Source organism: Poecilia reticulata, linkage group LG3, assembly GCF_000633615.1.
Source record: "Poecilia reticulata strain Guanapo linkage group LG3, Guppy_female_1.0+MT, whole genome shotgun sequence".
NCBI classification, from domain to species: Eukaryota; Metazoa; Chordata; class Actinopteri; order Cyprinodontiformes; family Poeciliidae; genus Poecilia; species Poecilia reticulata.
Window position 1 is genome coordinate 4,537,516 of NC_024333.1, and position 22,584 is coordinate 4,560,099.

The window sequence follows — 22,584 nt, forward strand, 5'->3', positions numbered from 1 at the left end:
TTTTTTGTTGTAATTTTGTTGACTTTTGAAACTCAAATTTCTAATTTTTTAATTGAAAATTTCTTAGATTAATCTCTAAATTTCCAGTTTTTTTGCCAGAAATTTGCTACTCTTCTTCTTTTTATATATATATATCTACAAATGCCCTAATGAGCTATTGTACAAGCAGGACGTGTACATCTGTGTTTCTGAATTTGACCTGTGCCAGCTGCCATTTAGGATTCCATAACACTATCCAGTATCAGGTTTGTGGTAAGTACTGTACAGTAACAAGGAATTCTGGAGTGACAACACCTTGTTTGGGTGAGCACCTCTAGAGAGTCCACTGCTAAATCTGGAAAACCTGAAGATACTGTCAGGTGCCAACCTCAGACATGAAATGATTCATTTATGCAGTTCAACTGAAGCTTCTTGCCATTCTCACGTCTCTCTCTATTTGTCATTTTCATGCTAGGAGAGAGAAATACATTAAAAAAAAATCAACACTGACAAGGCACATATGGTATCTCTCAGAACATTTGTGACAGATAAAAGGATGAAATAAGTGGTGTATTGTTAAAAGATAAAAAGAAACTACAGCTGAGCAGAGAGGATCAAGAATGATTAGTGAAACGGTGCTGAAGAAAGAAGTAGCGATAAAAATATGGCTAAGTGCAGAAACTGCTTGCATATTTGTCTTAAATGTTTCTCTCTTCTTTTTTTCTTCTTTTAAATGTTTCTCCGCGCCAACTGCATTTGGGGAAGATGTAGAAGAAAGTACATGACAACGATTCTTCATAACTCACAGAGCAAACAATTGGAAAACCTAAACACCAAAAACTGAAAGTGCAGGCGTGGATGCAAAAAAAAAAAAAAAACATTGTCGCTGCTCAGTCGATGGCTTTGGCAGTGAGGGGTTCCATCTCTGAAGAGTCTTCCTGTGGAAACACGACGTAGCACAGCTTCTGGCCCAGGTATGTCACTCTTTCTGCAAGGCAAACGGGACAGGTCAGCTGATGGGAATCTGCAAGCAGGAAGAACTGTTTATTGTACCGTGTAATCATTTATCTTTTAATAGGAATTCAGATTTATCATCGTCATGATAAATTTCAATTATGGATGTTAAAATAGAAACAAATAAACAGTATGATCAGAAATGTTTTTTCACCGTTTCTTCAGTAAATATCAGTAAATTCCAAAATATGATTCATTGCCGTGTGCAGTTTAAGTTACACTTCAAGTAAGTGGTGTAAATTTTAGCTCCAAAAGTCAAAAATTTGGGAGGAAAAAAAAAAAAAGATTAATCTCAGAAATTTTCCAGAAAGAACTTGGAAATTTTTGACTTTTGAAATTCTAGAAAATTTTGGAGGTTAATCTAAAAATTTTCTCAAGAATTTTTTTTTTTTTTTTTTTGACTTTTCAAACTCAGAAATTTTCTGGAAAAAAACTTGGAAATTTCTGAGATTAAACTCAAAATTTCTGAGTTTTTTGGCAGAAATGTACTTCTTTTTGTTCTTCTCTAAATTGACTGATAAGGAATTGAGGGACTTGATACTTTTTTACCATTTATTTACTGATATATCTGCTGTTACCACTTCTACAAGATGATCTCCTGTTAATGATGTTTCCAGACAATGTGCAGACGCTTTCGTAGCTGTCTACAAAAATAGGTAACGTCCTGTGTAAACCTAAGCTGACTTAAAGAGTTACCATATATGGAACGTATTTTCCTGTACTTGCCAGAGCTGTTGAATTATCACTATGACGACACGCCTATGCTTAGAAGTGAATAAATATTGAAGGGCTACAAGCCCCCGGTGGAGTTGGTCTGTTGGAGTTAGCTCGTCGGACGCAGCTAAGTCTGACACGTGTCTCCCCTTTAGCAAAAGACAAGTTTTTGTGTCCTTGTGGTTCTTTCAGTTTATTTGAAAAATAAACCTAAATATATTATACACCACTGAAATGAAATAACAGTAGGACAGTAGGAATGGTTTTCCAAGAACAATAAGTGTGTCTGAGGTGATATGAACACTGTGCCATGCAGTCACAGTCATGCAGTTACCTAAAAAAAATATATATTTTTATCATAACCTGATCAAAATAATATCTTTTTCACAAAAGCATCACAAAATATCGTGATTAAACTCTGGGTCCACATCGCCCAACTGTACTGGTGGGTACAGTTTAAACCTTACCCAGCAGTATATAAATCCACTTGGGCTTTTCTTTCCAATGAACTCCCACAAAGTAAACAGGGACGCCCGTCAGCATGATGACCATCCCCAGGCCGCACACCACCGGCTCAGAGTACAGACTGCAGAACAGCAACAGGGCCCAGAAAATCAGGTAGGTGATGGGAACCAACAGGTTCACCTGCAACAACAAAAACAGGTAGAAATATTCATATTCATGCTTCAACATATACATGCAACATGTACAAAAAATTTTTTCTTAATATTCCAAGAAAATACATGAAAGTTTATATTCCCCCCTGCCCTTCCCTCCCAACAACTAACATGTAGCTTTATGTAGCAGTCACTAGGTGGCAGCAAAAAAATTAAGTGTACCTACGAGAAAGATGTGACAAGATAACAGCTGATGTTAAGCTTATCCCAATAATTAATCACATGATAAATTAAAATGAGCCCAATAATTTCCATTTGTGTGATCAATTGGTAGAAAGACAGAGACAAAAAAAAGAGGGCAAAAAAAAAAATCTTCAGTCTGGTTCATTGGTCTCGACAAGCCTGTTTTATGAAGGCCACTTTTGTTTACAAAGACTTCATAATTAATTCTATTTGTTAATTTTGTTTATTTATTTAGGATATTTCCAGTTCATGTGTTAAATATTTGTCTAAAAACTTAAAAGTTTATCCATCTTTGAGAGAGTGCACTTGCATGATTATGCCATTACTACTAAATGACTTGAAAACTGTCTCAGTATGACAATACCATCATTCATCACAATCATTTCTGGGACAATTTATTATCCAGCAAAATTAGTCATGTTGACAGGCCTACCTGGTGTACATACAAAGTGCTTAAATAATTTAGTGGATATTCATGACATAATGGACACAGGCTGAGACGCTGGTAAAATGCTCCTGTTAACATCAGGAAAGCTGTACCTTAATGGGTCTGGCCAGGTTGGGCCTCTTCTTGCGCAGGTAGAGCAGGCCGGCGATGGTCACCCCATAGGACAGGTAGTTGATGAAGGACACGTAGTTGATCAGGTTGTGCGTCTCCCCGATACACAGGATGAGTACAGTGGCGATACACTGGGAGACATGCAGGTAGGTTTAAACAGAAGGAAGATGTTAAACTAAAATAACAGACGATTTAGTAGTTTATTACGATTTCTACAATTTTGGGTATTAGGAATAAAAGCTGGACAGAAGCAACACATACGCAGACGAGCAGGGCGGGGATCGGTGTGCAGTTTTTCAGATGGATCATGGCCAGCAGGTACGGTAGGTGACCCTCTCTGGCTCCGGAGAAACACAGTCTGAAAGGAAAAATTAATTGTTCACAGTTTTATTTTTCCTTCTGTGACATATTTGAAACAAAACATTTAGCAGTGGTTACAAAAAATAAAAGAAGCATGAGGCTGTACCTGGAGGAGGTGAATAAATAGCCGTTGATGCCTCCGAACGTGGACAGCGCCACGGAGATGGGCATCACCCAGGAAAACATGCCCAGCAGCTTTTCCCCAAATGTCTGAAACAGCAAAACAGACGCAGCAATGTCGCAAGGTTTAAAATCTTCCAAAGACAGTTTAACTCACAGAAAAATGGAAACATTTTTGTTTCTAGACAATGTGGAAAATGACAACAAGTCTGGAGAGCAGCAGAGATCTTTAAACGCTGTACTAAACTGACCCATATGGAGGAAGGGAAAAAGCACTGCATATTGGAAAGAGGATATTAGGAATCCCACTTAAAGTTTTCCATAAGTCATGAGGGGAATGCAGCAAACATGTGGAAGACGATGCTCTGGTCAAATAAAACCGTTTAAGCTACAATGGAATGGTTTAAATTAAGGGTTTCAAAACTTTTGGTTACAAAGGTGAAAAAAAAAAGTCACCTAGCGGGTCAAAATTGATGACTTTTTAAAGAATAACACAAAAAAGTAGGGGTTTTTTTACCTGTTCAACAATTAACTGAAATTGCTACATTTTTGTAAATTAAAGTAGTATAATTTTTCATATGAAAGCAAGATGTAGATCAAATTTTGATTGAAACCTGAAAAGTTTTCCATGTTTACCTCATTAAAAGAAAGACACCAGTTTGCAAATTATTTGGGATTCATTTAGAAAAACAAAAACAAACAAAAAAAACAGCACAAGAACAAGATTTATGCCACTCTATCTTTGAAAACACCTGCTGGGTTTGGTCAAGTTTAATACAGTTATTAAAGTCACTGGATGAATGTAGTCAAATGTTACTCTGAAAGTAAATAACATGGTGAGGGGTGGTAAATATTTTGTGTTAAGTGTCTAATTTTGAAATTGCAGACAAGAAAATCAGACTAGGGGTCACTGTACTGGGGCAGAGTTATTACATAAGTTTGTAGTCCACTACACTTATGTCTGTGTTTAAAAGAAGAAATGTTTTAAGCTAATTCAGTGCTGTTTTTCATATCGGCTGATTCTAAACCTCAGATATCTTTATTGGTATGAGAAGTGAAAAAAAGTGGTTTGATGCATCTTCTAGTGTGAAGAATGCAAACACACACCACATTTTTCAGATTTTTACTTGTGAAAGAACTATTGAAAATCATTTTCCCTCCACTTCGTAATGATGAACAACTTTGTGTGGTTTGAAAAAACACACAAAAGTAATCAGACAGATGAAGGGCTGCTCACCACTGCTACAGCATTGGAGGCGAGCAGCTCCTCTGGAGTCATGGAGGTGAAGTAGGCGATGTTGGTCATGGTGTACACCAGGGTCACCAGTGGGATGGAGATGTAGATGGCAAGCGGCAGGTTCCTGATGGTACAAAATAAATAAATAAATCATTTAACTGGAGCAAAGAAGCCGAGATGCGCTCCCTGTCGTATCAGTGCCATCGTACTTGCGTGGTTCCACGACTTCCTCTGTAACGTAGTTGAGGAAGTTCCAGCCGCTGTAAGCGAAGGAAGCCTGCAGGAAGGCCAGAGCTATCTGTCCAAACGACGGGTCCTGGCTGAACTCAAACGCCACGCTGGGCACCAGGGCGTCGTAGTGACCTGCACAGACATGGGAGGAGGACGGGCCAAGAAGAGGTAGGAATTAACACCTGAAAAAGGTAATGGTTGGATCATGAATAGAAGAAGAAAAATCAAAAGTTGTAAACTAATTTTCCTGCTGTTAAATTTGATGATCTGATAGATTTACAGAATACCTGGACAGTAGAGAAAGAATGCCGAGATGTCACAGTCAGTCACTCATATCTGTGAGTTTATGTTTACAAGGGCTGCAACTAACAATTATTTTATTGATAGATTACCGTATTTTCCGCACTATAAGGTGCACTGGATTATAAGGCGCACCTTCAATGAATGGTCCATTTTAAAACTTTTTTCACATATAAGGCGCACCGCATTACAAGGCGCATAGAATAGACGCTAGAGTTAGGGTTACTGATTTGTTCCGTACTCTATTATTACACACCCACATTTGTAAAGAAGTGGTCCCGAGTACTTTATATAGTAGGCTGCCCCAGTCATTGTTTCACTCAAGGTGTTGGTGTTGCGATATTGTGCCCAACTGCTTTCTGGGTAACACAGACCAACCGACACGCTGCCGCCGCAGTCTCTGTCTTTTCCCCCACCCCCCTCCGGCTTTAAATGTATAAGGGCTGGTCCCTTGGTAACCCTAGTCGAAGCACCCCGGATGAATATCTAAAGCCACTTTGTTGACATAAAGAATGTTAAAAAAAACAGTCTGACTCCGGTTGGCGAGGAAAGCCTTCCGCGACTGGGCCGGGGCGTGGCCGGACGATGGTCACCCTTCTACGTTCGTGCTAAATGACCTGCAGACGATCTGATTCTAGATGGTCGGTAGGTAGATAGGTCAGCCAAACTTTATTAACAAGCGTTCTGACAACTATCCCAGCATGCACAGCGTGCTTCTTCTTCTACGGGTGAAAATGAAGTCGGCGGCTGCTTACCGTAGTTGCTAGACCTGTTGTGGCTCAATATTGGTCCATATATAAGGCGCACCGGATTATAAGGCGCACTGTCGGCTTTTGAGGAAATTGAAGGTTTTTAGGTGTGCCTTATAGTGCGGAAAATACGGTATTCTATTGATCATTCTGACAATCAGATAAAAGTACACATTCTGCAGATTTTTTATTGAAGCTTTTTTATACAATGTTAGAAATACACTAGAAGTTGCAAATAAACATCAAATAACAACATCAAAAACAGTGATCTCAATTTGAACCAGGTGAAACTACCTGTTTGAAACTTGAGGAATTTTGGGTAAGGCATATTTGCAGACTAAGGTTTTTTTTTTATCTTAAATTAAAAGTGTGTAAATATTTTTGTACACTTTTGGAAGTGTGCTATTTTTGAGTCTGAATGCTCCAGTTAACGACTAATCTGTTACTAAATTGGGTGATGTAATTGGGTTAAGTCATCCATTGCTATTAATCGTATCAGTTGCAGTGTTTACCTTTAAAGATCTGGACGAGTCCAACCACGATGATGAGCACAAGAGCCAGAAGTTTTCCTACAGTGAAAATATCCTGGATCCTCGTCGCCCAGCGGACACTGGAGCAGTTCACCCAGGTCAGGAACACTGTACACACACAGACTATTTATGCAGACATCTCATACAGCATAACAAAAATGCTTTATAGATACACACAGACCCACAAATCAGATGAGGACGGAAACCCAACAAAACCCTTTACATGATAAACACTCAAACTATTCATTAGTGCCTGCTAGCCAAGATTTAAAAGAAAGAAAAAAAAAAGGTAAGCACATGATTTTCTGGGTTAACTAAATTACAAACAGAAAGTTGCCTGATTTTACCTCACAGTTTCTAATCCATAAGCATGCCTTAATCTGTCAAATTGACCTCATTTAATAAACCCACATTCTTTCATTCACCCACATGGAGTTGCCTCGGCAATGGAGGCACGGAACATGGTCCACTCAGACTCAATGTCCCCTACCTCCTCCGGAACGTGTTCTAAGTTCTGCCGGAGATGGGAGTTGAAGCTCCGTCTCACAGGGGACTCCGCCAGACGTTCCCAGCAGACCCTCACTACACGTTTGGGCCTGCCAGGTCTGACCGGCTTCCTCCACCGGAGCCAACTCGCCACCAGGTAGTGGTCAGTGGACAGCTCCGCACCTCTCTTCACCCGAGTGTCCAAGACATATGGCCGCAGATCCGATGAAACGATGACAAAATCGATCATCGAACTGCGGCCTAGGGTATCCTGGTGCCAAGTGCACATACCCTTATGCTTGAGCATGGTGTTCGTGATGGACAATCCGTGACGAGCACAGAAGTCCAACAACAGAACACCACTCGAGTTCAGATCGGGGGAGCCGTTCCTCCCAACCACGCCCCTCCAGGTCTCACTGTCATTGCCCACGTGAGCGTTGAAGTCCCCCAGTAGAACAAGGGAGTCCCCAGGAGGGGCACTCTCCAGTACCCCMTCTAAGGACTCCAAGAAGGGTGGGTAATCTGAACTGCTGTTCGGCCCGTAAGCACAGACAACGGTCAGAACCCGTCCCCCCACCCGTATGCGGAGGGAGGCTACCCACTCGTTCACCGGGGTGAACCCCAACCTACAGGCGCCAAGATGTCTTTGTTATGACAACTTGACATTAACCATCATTAATGACATTAATCATTACTGATATTAATTTGTTATAAAAGTATTATTGATTGCACTTTAAAAATTAGGTAACTTTATGTTTTTAAAGGTAAAGTTTAAACAGTAATTTTCTTGGTTAATGTCAAGTTTTAATAACAAAGACATTTTGAATAATGTCAACTTTGTATTAAAAGTGTCAAAATTTACCGAATGACGCTTTATGACAACAGTCATAAATATTCATGAAGGCTTATTCATGTTCATGACGGGTGTTATGACATGTTTATGACAGTCATAAATATTCATGAAGGCTTATTCATGTTCATGACAGGTGTTATGTTATGTTTATGAAAGTGTCATGTCAGTCTTATTCACCCCCCCTTCAAATAAAGTGTTTCAACTATGGTTTTGTTTAATTTCTTTAACAACTGGGAGCAGCTGGTTAGCCTCTCAAAAGCTCAAATAACACATGAGCTATGACCCCAAATCCCTGAAAAGTTGGAAAGGAGACGAACTGGATGCTGATCACACCATCTCTTCCATAAATCATAATGGACGGTGATCACATCCCCGACTCCAACGTCTCTCTGCTCGACTTTCTAACCAAACGGCCAGACGGGGATTTTAAAAAGAGCATCAAAAGCAAATGAGGTGGATTAGCAGTGCTTGCTAATGACTGACGGTGGCATCCAGCACATGCTACTCAGGAATATCATCTCTTCTGCTTGGATATTAAGCCGTTAGCATATCATACTGTGATACAGTAACTGAATAAAAGCTGCAAATTTCCTCCAGCATAAAATACTACGATTACTCTTGTAGTTGGAGTCATTCAAAACCATTACTTAAAACGCAAGAAAACACATCATTAAGTGAAACGCTGTAATAATTATCTACTCTAAACATACACCAACACATCCACAGCTGTGCTGTTTTATTCTGGGAGTTGCCTCCAGCCTGGAACAGTTAAAGCCACTTCCCATGTCTGCTAAGTAAATCTTAATTTGTCATCCCTTTTACCAGGTTTCTGAATGATTAAATCCTTATTTTTGGCAAAACAAAAATCCCAAAACCTATTATTTCTTCGTTACGCCAACTTCTCAGAGCACATCACTTTCAGACTACTAACACAGTGACTTGCATGGGAAACAATAGTGTGTGTACCGGCACATACAGACGGCAGGTCATCCATCACTAGAACAAGGTTTTCCCTCCCACCACAGAACACTTCTTCCGCTGGTACAGGCACGCACACGCGCACACACACACACACACACACACACACACACACACACACACACACACATCTCAATTGTTGGCAGGAGGTTTTGGTGGCACGGAGTAGAACTTTTTTTTTCTCTCCACAGCACTGCTGAGTTTTATAGTCGGTTACTCTCTGGGTGTTGCATGCGTTTCCGTTCCTGTGTTCCCTCCGCCGCCTCCCCCAAATTTCCTCTGTTTTAACCCTGACAGGAAGGAGGTACCAGCGGCTTTGAATGTGACAGTGCAGGTAAATATGTGTGCCGCCATCAAGGACTTCCATTGAAGGCTGCTCCAGCACTTGAATACTAAACAAATTACTGCTTTTAGCTTTAATGGATTCAGATCCAAAGTCTGTGCAGATTTATCGGGGAGGGGGAGCGCGGGTTGTGGGGGGCTTTAACCTCAGAAACACCCCCCTTCTGGTTCAGGATGTGGTCACTGGAGTCACTGAATTGGTAATAACCAAGTTCCTCCAACATCAGGAAGCAGTCAGAATTAGCTACATAACTGGGGATGGGTGATCAATTGATTGTATAGATTAATCAAATTTTGGACATTTGAAGTTGGAAAATCTAGCTTTTTCAACGTACCAAGTCTATTCCAATTACCATCTATGACCATTATTAGGAATCAACTTAAAATGTATATGGTGAACTGAAATGATGTGTTTGTAAAGTGCCTTGAGACAATATTTGTTATGAATTGCAGCTATATAAAAAAATCATATTCCTCTGTTTGGAGTCCTGGGCTCTCTGTTATGATCTCTTTTGGCTCTGGTACTCTGATACACCGAGCAGTGGGAATGATTGCCCTCCTCATTTTAAATTAATGTAAAAAAAAGCACAGTCCCACAAATCAGATGATGTATGTCGTAATTTTAAGGCTAAAAAAAAAAAAAAAAAGCCTTCAAAATGAATTTTATATTTGATGTATGTTTGTTTGGTTTTCCTTATTTATTTTTCTGATATTTTACATGTTTGAAATAATTAAAATAATTGCCAATGTGTTGATACTTTGGATTATATTTGTGTGTGCTGCTATTCCTGCTCTGTAAAAGACCCAATTTTTTAACTTCCCTTTAACGTTTATAGGGTGTGACAGGCCATGTATTTATCTAGAAAAAAAACTAAAAGTGGGTTTTGCTGTTAAAGTGCTTTGCACTATAGTTTTAAAAATCATAAAACATACACTCACTCTACAAAGTCATAAAACATAAACACCAAATTTCTGTTCTGGCCAAAATGAACTCTAAGGCCAAAATGACAGAACAGAAATTGCAGAGTTTATGTGGAAACCGTTTCAGTCTGACCAACAAAGATCCTCCAGTCAAACAGTAAATTAATTTAGTACAGCATCTAATATAGATTCAGAACATTCTGGGGATTTTAGAAAGCTTGTCAACACTAAATTGAAATCACTGGTCACAAACTGCATGGGCACATGACTTCTGTAGATGGGTCAACACCCGTCACCTATCTAGTAATAAAACTGTATTGATGTGAAACATGTGCGTTTTATTTTAAGGTTCTCCTTTTTATCGTTTTGTTGCCACAAATACACTGGACCTATCAGTAAGTTCACAGAAAGTTCACAAACTCCAAGAACTTGATTGTTCTTGGAGTTTAAAACCAGCTTCAGGGTTTTTAGTGGAGATTAGGATAATTGATTATATATGGAAAATAATTAGATTGTTATGGAGAAGAGAAGTTGCTAAAGAGGTTGAAAGCTGAGTAGATACAGAATGTGGTGTGCTTGGAGACGGACTGTCCGGCACAGCTCACCTACAGGAAATGACTACTTAACAGATTTTTCCTGCTAATGTTCAGTCTCTGGATAACAGCATGGATTATTTATGGCGGCAGGTCCACACTTGGCATGTAACAAAAACTGCAGTGAGCTTCCTCAGCAGCAGTCAGCATGGACATCCTGACTGGACTGCCACTATGCAGCCCGTTACGTAAAAAGCTGCAATGGACTGTGTAGTTTGACATTTAGTCCTCAGGACATGCATAAGCTTTTTCAGCAATTTGATTTAACGTTACTTTTCTGTCCAATCAGACCACAGATTCCAGCCTTTTTTTTAATCTCCATGTTCATCAGGGAGCGTTGGTGAGCCATGATGACCTGACACCTGTGTATCACCATTGACATGTACTGACCATTGCAGACCCTGAAAATTAAGGACATTACAACCCGTTTATTGTTAAAATAACTCTAATCTCCAGGCGTTATTATTTTTACAGCTTCTAACGCCGAGTTCCAGCTAGAAAGTCGGGATGTCAACATGACGATGCATGTTGAAACAATACCGAGTTAGTATCATTTCATAGTACAATGAAATAACTATGTTACTTCCAATTGTTACAAAAATACTGCATAAATCAAATATAACTTAAAAACATTTTGACTCTGAATTTGATGATTTGATGGAAATTGGGCATCTGTCTCTTAAAAAAAAAAAAAAACTCCTGCTCTTTCTGAAACTGCCTCCAGGAAGTCAATGCAACATGTCTCCTCTATTAACCCTTTAACAATGTTTTTACCAGTGTTGTTCTGAGAAAGAATCCCTATATTGAGCTCAGCAGATGTGCAGTTCCACCAGGTGTTTGCTAATTGCTGCTGGCTAGTCTTAAGGAGCTGAGGTGGGAGGGGTCCTCTGTGAGGCCGTTGCTTGCAAACTGCAGCTCCTCATTAGAGCTGTTCCTTGAAGGCGGAGCTAGGTCCACCCAGTAGTTGTGCAAAGTTGAATGGTTGCCATGAGAGATTCAAGGATTTCTCGAACATGCATGAAAAACAGAATCAAAGCAAGAATTCAAGAATGTTTCTGAAGAGGGAGCAACATTCTTACATGATGTATAGATCAAAAAACTCCATCTTACATATTACTGCTTTGGTTATGCTTGGTTGAAGCATAACCAAACAGCACTTTTAACATTGATTTTAGACACTCTTGCATGTGTCTCTTCTAAAATGAACATGTTTCCACCACGCCTTGCGAGGACCGGCCACATTAAAACTCAAAGTCAGTCATAACTGGGTGGAGACGGAGTTACTCCCGATGTCTCAGTGGGATATCCAACTTTGGTTGATTTTTCCGACTGGGAAATCGGAATTTCTAGGTTCCAAGTACAACTGGAACGCAGTATAACTCATCAAGATTAACGAGAAAACTAATGCTAAAATAAGAAATAATTAACTGCGACAAAGTTCTTCACTGGTTTTAGCAAACCTCACCCATAAATAACCAATTAAAATAATAACTAGTAAAACCTAGAGCACCTCACCAACTTACAGAGGAAGTGTATTCACATAAGTGAGATGGAGCTGTGTGTGCCTATTCTTAGTAGAACACCGCTAGTAACAAAACTGGACCTGTCTGGTTTTAACTCACTCACTCCAGGCTGACTTGCGTCTCCCTTGCAGTTCGCTCTGAAGGAGAGGAAGGAGGGGGAACGTGAATATCTGGGCTGACTGACATTCAGAAGTTACGCTGACCTCAGACCAGTATGACACTCAGCGTTACAAAGAGGTGAAAATAAATCCCACAAGCATTTAACCAAGTCTGTCTGCTTAACAGTATGAACTCTTAAAGGAAGTGAGGCTGATCACAGACAGAAAAATAAAGTCTCTGGGACTTCAGCACTGACGAGTGATGCTATGAGGATGTGGAGAGTAGTAAACAGCCAATGGGAGCTGCCGATATCCTTCCCGAAACACAGCCGGCCAATAGGATTCCGCGTCATTAATGTGCAAGGTGTCCGGCCCATTTCCTGTTTACGTGTGACTCAGCCACAGGAGCATCAAACAATACACAATAGCATGGACATAGCCGCTCATTAGCGGCGTCCACAAAGCCTGGCACCATTATGTATTCTGACACTGCCACTGACACACACACACTTGCACAAAACAAACCGATCGGTCCAACCAGAGTCTGACAAAAAAAATGTATTATATATATATATATATATATATATACATATATATATATATAAAAGAGCTGTCCATGTTACACCTGGTCTAACTGGGCAGCAGTTGCAGCACACTGTTGCCTAAAATAGCAGCGCTCCATCAGTGGACTCTGAAAACGCTAAGCTCAGCTTGGCATGTGGATACACTCTCCTGCAGATACCCATCCCACTACCATCCATCTCCCCCCATAAGGTCCCTTTACTCCATCCGGATCAGACAAGACCCGACCGGCTGTCTTGCTGATCCGATACATGTACAGTATGTTTTTGCCATAAGCCATTTCTAGTCTTGCCCTTAAAGCAAAGGCGCTGATTAAATTAGAGGTTATAAATGGAACAGAACATTTCTGATGGGATTTTCGGATGACAATGAACAGCCTCAGGCGACATCATGGGGTCCTGATGCCATCGAACAATGATACGCAAATAACTGAAAGCTGGACAAAGACTTTGTAATTTAAATGTTTTCTTTGGATACAGTCAAAGAAAACTGTAAGAAAATATGTAAAACTTGAAGAGTTTTACATGAGATTGTTTAATGTTCGATCTAATTCCTGACCCCTATCAGAAGATAAATTGTCTACGCATGATGTTTGTGTGAAACAATGTCTGCCCTGCTGACTACGTCATTAGGAGTTACTCTGGTTCATGAAGTCATCTGACCTGACTGTCTGAGCAACAGAGGGTCTGTAGTTAAGACATTTTGAAGTATGGTGACACAATGAAAAAAAAAAAGACAAGACACTACGCAGGCTACTACACTATGCTCATCACTCTACTGATCTAGACAGACTTTGATTCGAACGTCCTTAATACAATTCGGATGGTAAACTTTGGGCCACAGCAATTTAATATTAAACTTCTCAAAAAACAACAACAAAAAAACAAACCAAAACAAAAAAACAGCGCTTTTATTCAGTTAGCTTGGTGCTTCCTTCCGCCAAGCTAACCAACAATCCAGGTATAGGCTACATACTGGTATCAAACAGGAAATAGACTGAACCGCCTTAGAACTTTTCTTGGCGCACTTACTAAGCAAAGCATTTCTAGAGTCACATTCATCCAGTCACAATCAAAAATGTTCACGTTAAGTGGTGGGCACACTTCAACTATTGCGCTAATAGCGGAGCTAGTTTAGCACTTTAGCATTTTTGGTAACTTTGAAAACATTTAGTGCACGTAGTTTCCCCTTAATTAACTTCTCCAGATAAATTCTAAAGCACTAACATATTTAGATCTTTTGTAAACTTTCAGTTAGAGCCAACTAACTTTTTCGTTAGCATTGCTAATCCGCTGTTCACTTTTATGTAGCAATATTCTTTGTAGGTAGGCAACGTGGGGCTCAGAAGAAACACATGAAGGAAGAAGGAAGCTTTCTAGATGAAAGGTGGTGTGATGGTTTATAACTTTATAGAAATAATTCAGTGCATCTTACTTATGCTCCAGTACCAAAACCAGGCCTCAAACAGAAGGACTTCTGCCAGAGATTGAAATCTACACAATACCTCCCTGTTTCAACAATCTTGGTTTGCCAGAAAAAAACAACATATTTGGCAAGGGGTCACAGATATACTGGTTACAAACACCAGCATCGCAGCTGAAGGAACTGGGATGAATAAATTGCACAGAGACAGAAAATGTAAATCCTAGAAGGCTTTAGACTCACAGACACAGATGGTGGCGAGCAGTCTGGTGGCGATAAACGGAGGCAAGCAGTTCTGGAAGGCTGGCTGCAAGACGTAATTGGCGAAGGTGAGGGCGATGACCGCCAGCGTAGTTGGATACATAATGAGAACAGCACTCCATAACAACAGGAAGCTGGAAATAAAGGAACAAGCATGACTGCAACACACTATTCAAAAAATACAAAGCGTCCTTTTTTTAGTTCATGAGTGTAACTCACAAGCTATTTTGGGCCGGCAGCTATTTTTACTGTTTCTGCTGTTCCTTTTCAGTTCCACTCGTACTTCTCATTCACACTTTTACAAAAAGCTGTGAGAACAACCCCAGTTCTGTTGCAGTAGTGGTTGAGGGCCTTGTCAGAGAATTATCAAATATATGAAGCTAAAGCTCAAATACTGTATGAGGATAAAAAGACCAAAATAAGCCACTGCTAGGGTGGTTCCCTGCTTCAGCTCAACTGATTTAAATTGATTGCTGATTACCAGGATCTTACTGAACACCAATCCTCTGACTCAGGTGTGTTAAAGCAGAAAAATATGTAAAACATGCAAATACGCCTTCAGGACCTAATTGCACTTAGAGAAGTCAAAAACTGAAGTTGTTGTTTTCCTGAAACCATTTTTTCAAAATCAGGCTACTCCCACTTGGAAATACTTGTTTGGCAACAATATTGTGAATAAAGCATGTTTCAGCAAGAAGCAGAACTCAAGGCTCTTTAGAAGACTGTGTCCTACAAGATCAAATTTCCTTAAATATCATCCCTGGAAAAAGAATAGCATAGGTAGCTCGAGTGATCTATACATTTTATGTAACTTTTACGTTATTGAGATGAGGCACTCATCAGAATTCTACATCAGAAGAAGCATGATGCGATAAATCCGGTCGTAAACAATTGCTGGAGCAAGCAGCGTTCCACTTTTTCCTGTTTTTATTTTTCTGAATTCCAGTTTAGCCATATTTATTGAATTGAGCATGATATGCTGTATAAACATTGATTTTGTCCAGTTTTAAAAAGTAATATATCATAAGAACATCTTATTTCTTGAAACATAAGGAAAAATACTCAAATACATAGACTTTACATCTCTCAGAGTTCACCATTTTGCATTCTTCTGAAGGCTCAAGTACTCATTTTTCAATAGTGTGCGCCCTCAATATTTTACGGTTGCAAAGCCGTGTTGAATGATCAATGCAAACTTTGACAAATCTATTATAACTCAAGGTTGTGATGAACAATAATGCCATAAGGATTCATACTTTTATACCATTAAAAATGTTGTTTTGTCTTCCTTGTATCATATTCTCCATCCCAGAGAGCAAAATACTTGAGTGAGAAATAAAAACTTGGAAAATCTAGACCCTCAACTGGAGTGTTGCTTTTACGTTATCATGTTCAGCTTCCTTAACTAAACCCATCAAAGGCTGAGATGGGGCGTTTACAAAAAGACCGAAGCTACCGATATGTTCTACTTACCCTACAAGCCCTCCAAAGATCTCAGTCACATACGAATAGTCTCCTCCAGATTTCGGGATTGTAACACCGAGTTCGGCGTAGCACAACGACCCAAGAGCGCAGATTCCTCCTCCGCAAACCCAGACGATGAGCGACAGTCCCACCGAGCCTGCATGCTCCAGCACTCCTTTAGGCGAGATGAAGATCCCCGAGCCAATGATGTTCCCTTCATGGATAGAGTTAACATTGTTAGTTGCTGTTCTTATAATTCAATAGAGGTCAGGTATTGAGCTAATTTACAACTAGTTGATTGTGATGCCAGAAACCAATAAAATTTAAGCTGTAATAGTTGTAATAGAATATGTTTTCAATTTTGTTGTTCTTAAAAAAAACTAAGAAATTTACTACAATCTGTGATATGCAGAAAAAACTTAAAGGGGCAGTATTATGTTGCACTGTATCTGTCGTTCAACTGTTGCCAACGCCCATCTGTTGCCAACTGTGCAACAGATCCAGATGTAAAGTTTCCTCATTATTCCACACTCGGCCATCAATGGTATGATGAAGTGGAAGGCAAAAAGGGAATGACTCGACTCGTCCACAGTCTGGTCGGCCATAAGATCATAGAACAGGGTCAGTAGTAGTTGAGTTGCCGAGTATGTAGAGGTCACCAACTTTCCATGTAGACGAGATTACAGTCTACAGCCGTTTTTCAAGAGTTGGGGCTCGGCTGCTTAGCTCTAATGAAAGGAACTCTTAATGTTTCAGTAAACCAAATCGTTTTGGTCACTTTTATGTTCCCAACCTTGTGGGAACAGTTTGGGGATGACGACGTTAGTTCCAACATGACCGCATTGGAGCTTTGTTTTGGCTCTGTGGTGAATATATATTTGCTGTCTCTAAGCCTTTACTCCGCACTTTAGACATCTCTTCTATTTTAAATGTCAGAAACTATAAGAATGAGAGTCAACAAATGCTGTGTTCCACGTCCCTGTTGTAAAAAAGAAAAAAAAAAGTGGAACTTCCCACCAAGTCCAACTTCCCACTCAAAGTAGGAGCACGCCGGCTACCTTTAATTGATGAATAACGTGATTCTGCTGAAGAGAACGGGTCCAAAACGTGCTTGTTGAACTGTGTCTTTTACAATTTCCTGCAGTGGAGACGCGCATGAACAAAAACAAAGAGCTCTCTTGTTTTGCATGTGTACTTGTGGCTGTAAATAATCCATCTTGCTATCTAGGTTTGCAAATGAGCACTAGGAGAGAGCAGTGCTGTTGTCGTTGCTATATGGTCTGCTCTGAGCCACGTTCAGCTGGAGTTTGAGCTCAGCTGGCCCCTACACAAGACAAACTGAGGGTTCCCTCACTTGGCCAACATGTTATGAGTTCAACTTTAGTTTGGCTTGTATGACATCATCAGTCTCTCCAAAAGAAAACATGAAACAAAAGAAAACTACTGCATGCTAGAAAGTAACAAAACAAAGAGCAGCTGTCGAAACAAGTGGTGTTTTTGCACTGGCCTCCATGTTTCCCCTTTCCTTGGGGTAAGTTTGGGGCTAAAAAGTGTGACTCTGCTGAGGGTAAACATTGCGGCCGTTGAAGCCAAGTGAGGCGTGCTGTTGCTCTGAATGCTCCCTAATGAAGCAGAGCAAGAGAGGAGGACCAGGATGTGCATTTGTCATTGTCTCCTCACTTGATGGAGGAGACCATGTTGAGATGCAGAGCTGTTACATAAAGCCTTTGTCGCATTTGTTATGTCATGAAGTTCAGCATCTCAGCTGAATGCAGGAATCGGGGGGTCTGCCTATGTCTACCTGTATCACAGTTGTAAAATTATTTCAATAATTACAGTTCAGATTCATGATTTCACTAAAATCTTTTCTCAATGGGGCAAAACTGAATCGTTTCTGTGAAAGCAGTCCTGGTTTTGGGGGGTGTTGTCCCGTCGCTGTGGTTCTCATTTGGCCTCTTTGAAAATTTCCCACCACTGTTTTAGACAAAGCTGAACTGTTAGGAGAGATTTGAAATACTCTTTCAATAGCAATAGGGCTGAAACAATTAACCCGAATAATTGTGATTAATCGTTGCTTGACACCATCATCAACCAATTTAGTAAAGAATTAATTGTTTACTGGAGTATACGGACTCAAAACAGGCCGACCTTTTTGAGTTGGCCTAACAACACATTCAGAGGAGTGATTAAGCCAAGACTGTACCAAAAAAATATACATTTTGAATTTAAGATTAAAACAAAATCTTCTTTGACTGTAAATATGTTCTAACCAGAGCTCTTTATGTGGGATAGTTGTAGCTTCACCTAGTTCAAATTCTGTAAAATTTATCCTATTAAGCGCCTGCTATCCTATTAGTAATCGGTTAACCCAAAAAATAAACAGATCAGCCCTACTGATGTTAAGCAGTGAAGAAAGGACTGAATTTTTCACGTGTTGATATTTGAAAATGATAATCAACTTTACTTAAAAGGGACAATGTACAACTCAAACATAAATGTCACCATTTGATACACTGTACCAGATTGTAGCAAAGGTTATCCTCCTATCTGTCCTCCAGGGTAAAATCACTATTGGGCAATTAAAAATGATAATAAAAATAAAAACGCTGCACATAACTCTGAACGCCATAGTGGTACATGGTGGTGGCAGCATCATGCTGTGGAGATGTCCCCCCCCCAAACAGGTCAGAATTACAGAGCAATTCTTGCATTCAGCCTCTTTCACTCTGATTCCCCTAATAAAACCCAGTGCTGCCAACTGGCTTTAGAAGTCGCCTAACAAATGTTCAAAATTAGTGGTGCGCAAATATGGAAATTTGGGCCGATACTGATAAAAGAAACATGACCAACCTCCTTCACTCTGGCAACAACAGATATAAATGTTGGTTGTTGACGTCAGCTCAGATTTATTTATCGGACTGATAATGATATGTTTAAAAATGATCAATATCGGCCGATACCGATGTTAGTGCTGATATATAGATAATTTTTACACACAAGCCTCACACAATTCAGTGGAACCTCTGAATATGGACATATTTGAATATGAATTCTTCCAAATAAGAGTCTTGAATGACCAAATTGCAAATTTTCCTTTAAATACAAATGTCTAGGATGGGGGTGGCGATATGGTGGACACCACGTACAAAAAAAACATTAGTCCTCCAGAAAAAAATATTTTAAAAAATGATTAAGTTTGAATACTTTATCATTGCACTGTAGTTAGCTGACTAATTGTTACATTTGTGTGTGAACTTTTGCATTAATTGAGGTGAGGTGGTTCTACCAGCTGTGAAATGTGGATTTTTGTCTGGAAAAAAGAAAAACAGAATAAGAGGAAATTAGAAGTCTTTATGTTTGCTTCATGGAGCAAAAGGCATGTTTCACCAATCGCTGTCTCACAACTTAAATGTGAGGGAAGAGAAGATTTGCGCTGCAGAAAGTGAAACAGCTAAATAGGTTTACATCACTACGCCGCCAGAAGAAAATAAGAACTGGAGGATTTTTGTTTTATTTAGTTTTTAATTCTCGTTTCAGTCAGAATTGACATTTTCATTGGGTGGTTTTGTCAAGCAGCTGTATTACTAGTCACTACAAGCAGAGGAGCACCAGACCAAGTCAGTACAACACATTTCAAGAATAATGCAGTCAGTTTATGAGTAGGCTGATGGTGGTGGGTAGCAATATGATTCAAGCAGCTCATGTTCACCCACTCTGCAGTGTTTTTAAAGAGAACATTCACTTTACTCCACTAAGATTACAATTCAGACCAAACATAGCCATTCTGATCTTTACATTCACTGATGAAGGATTTGTTTGACAAGTAAAAAAAGGACAAACTACAATTCGCTTTAGATTGTATTCATCAACTGGATTGGTTCTGACATAGGCTATGGAGAAAGCCAATCAATTACACAGAGAGCCAAAAAGCCAATTTCACCACACACACCGGCCACTAAAATCCTGAGCAATGCATCTCTGATCTTTAAAAGACTGCATCACAACTAAATAAGTATTCTTTTGGTTCAGAACTCTTCAAGCAAAAGAATCCACTTCCACAATGTTGATTGTTAGCAAGTTATATATGAGGTTTGTGACACGATGGTGGAGAGTCAAAAACACCGAGGAAGAAATTATTTTTCCTCAATGACAAAGCTTGAAAATCTGATTTGAGCGCATGTTTATAAAGAACCAACTAACAATTATTTTAGTAAATTAGTTATTCTAATTATTTGATAATTAATTGCATCTTTGCAGAGTTTTATTTTAACCACTTTAGCAAATTTTACAATATTAGAAACACACAAATATTTATTTTTTACACAAGAAAAACAAGAAAACATTTCATTGCCTAAAATGCATCAACACCACATTCACTTTCATTTGTAGCAAAGGATGCTAAAAAAATACATCAACATGTGAAAAGCTCAACACTTTGAGCTCTTTTACAGATATTAAATTCAAAATGTATATTTTCTTAACGGTTTTGGCTTATTTACTGCTCTGAGAATTTGCATGTGGTATCTGGTTTATGGGATTTTTTTTTATATTACGGTAGTGGGTTTTTTTTATGGATTATGAAAAACTTTATTACCATTTCTTCTTATGTGTGTGACATCTAAGTTACATTTACTTGAGAAACTTCTTGAAAACAAAAAAACTTAAAAGAGATAGACTTCAGAGATTGAAAACATTAGCTTGTTAGATTTCTGCAATATATGAGCTAATGCTTATGCAAATCTAAGTATAGGCACTAAGCACAATTTTTGTATTGATGAACAACATAGCTATTCTATTTGAAAGTTTATAAAAACATTTGTATTTATTTATGTGAAATTACTATAGGTATATAATCAATTGCAATACTTTAATTAAATAAGTAAAATAGTCAATTTTCTTTTGTTGGAAAGGGATGTGTAAATCATTCTAGAGCCACAAAAAATCGTTAAACAAGTTTCGCAGGCTTGCCTTGTTAAAACAGAGGGATCCACTTTGTGAATTTTTTAATTTCTCAACTCAAAATTTTTCTTTTTAGTTCTGGCCAATAAAAACAAGATTTAGGTCACTTTTATTGAAAAGTATGTAGCCAAGTTGAAAAAAATTCATTAAAAGAATCAAAGCCTGGTGATGGATGTGGTTGTCACATTGTATTGTAGCCAGGATTTTCTATTGCAAAATTTTAATGTTTTTGTAATACTTTTGCCCTGACAAAAAAATAAAAATAAAAAATATCTGCATCATCTCTACCTGTGCAGCAGGCTGGCAGATTTGTATTTTCTTGAATTGGAGTTGTGGGCAGAACAAATTCGGTTTGGACACCACTGCATTAAAATATATGGTTAGTTGATAGTACAGTAGTACTTATTTGTTTTGCTGTACGTATTAGAAAATTATTATTTTTTAAAATATAATGTTTTACTATCTGGTCAGCCAGTTGGAGCATATCTGTCCCAAATGAAGCAGAAGTGATAGCATTTAGAACTGAAAAATGTTCTAAGAAAAGCAAAAGAATGTATTGAAAAGTGGTATTTGTGTAATATCATTAAGGCATGTGTCCTCCCTCTGACCCCAGACTTATAACCAGCAGCTCCTTGGAGGTTGAGACATTAAACAGCAGAGTAATCTGTGTGTTTCAAAGCAGGACCGTGTTCCGTGGGCCGCTTACTGTACATTTTAAATCGTTTTTTAGAGTGGCCGATTTGCATATTCCAGAGCGCACTGCTGCAGTGCCTCACTGCTCAGCTGTCCCAAGGAACCGGGCCTCCCTACTTCACCACACTACCCAGCCACGTAAGCATCCTCATATTCAGACCCATACGACTGATGCAACAGTTTCCACGCGAGCCGAAAAAAACCCACTACCCTTGTACACAGAGTCTGCCCCTTGCAGCTTCCGCGCTCAAACGACTTTTCAGTCACTTTTTCTTTTCTTTTTTTTAACTCGGTTTTGCGTCCAAGTTTGAGGAAATGAGATGAATATGAGCCGGAATATCCCGCTATGTGTAACCTTTGCGCAGCTGAGTGTACGGGACGCCGTGTCAGAACAGTGAGCCGGCTCCTCAAACACGTTTCTCCGTTTACTTCTCCCTCCGAGCTTAATCCCCTTCACAACCTGCCAGCTCATCTTTCACAGTTGTCGCGCACACTCACCGATGATAATAGCGCAGGCGCTTAGGAGTCCGATTTCCTTCTTCAGCGTGACTTTGTCATCACTTTTGGCGTTTTCATCCTTCTTCCTTTTCTTTTTGTCATCCATCTCTCCCTCTCTGTCTTCCTCTTCCCCCTCGGTCGGGTTCAGATGCTGTAGACTGAACCACGTTCCACGCTGCGGGGCGCACTTATAATATCGTGCAATGACGGTTGAGGAGGTGCGCATGCGTGACAGTCCCACACTTTGAATCAGGTAGT

At 39.5% G+C, this 22,584-nt stretch overlaps 1 protein-coding gene across 1 annotated transcript; it reads right to left on the minus strand.

Annotated features, from left to right (window-relative positions):
- Positions 1-66: 66 nt before the first annotated feature.
- Positions 67-22,567, minus strand: slc7a10a (solute carrier family 7 member 10a). The gene is made up of 11 exons (XM_008404867.2): positions 22,327-22,567; positions 16,186-16,390; positions 14,695-14,846; positions 6,636-6,761; positions 5,053-5,206; positions 4,844-4,967; positions 3,593-3,696; positions 3,388-3,484; positions 3,108-3,257; positions 2,175-2,352; positions 67-967 (listed from the first exon to the last, which is right to left on the minus strand). The coding sequence occupies exons 1-11, from the start codon at positions 22,550-22,552 to the stop codon at positions 870-872; spliced, it is 1,614 nt and encodes a 537-aa protein (XP_008403089.1). The 5' UTR covers positions 22,553-22,567; the 3' UTR covers positions 67-869.
- Between the last annotated feature and the right edge of the window lie 17 nt (positions 22,568-22,584).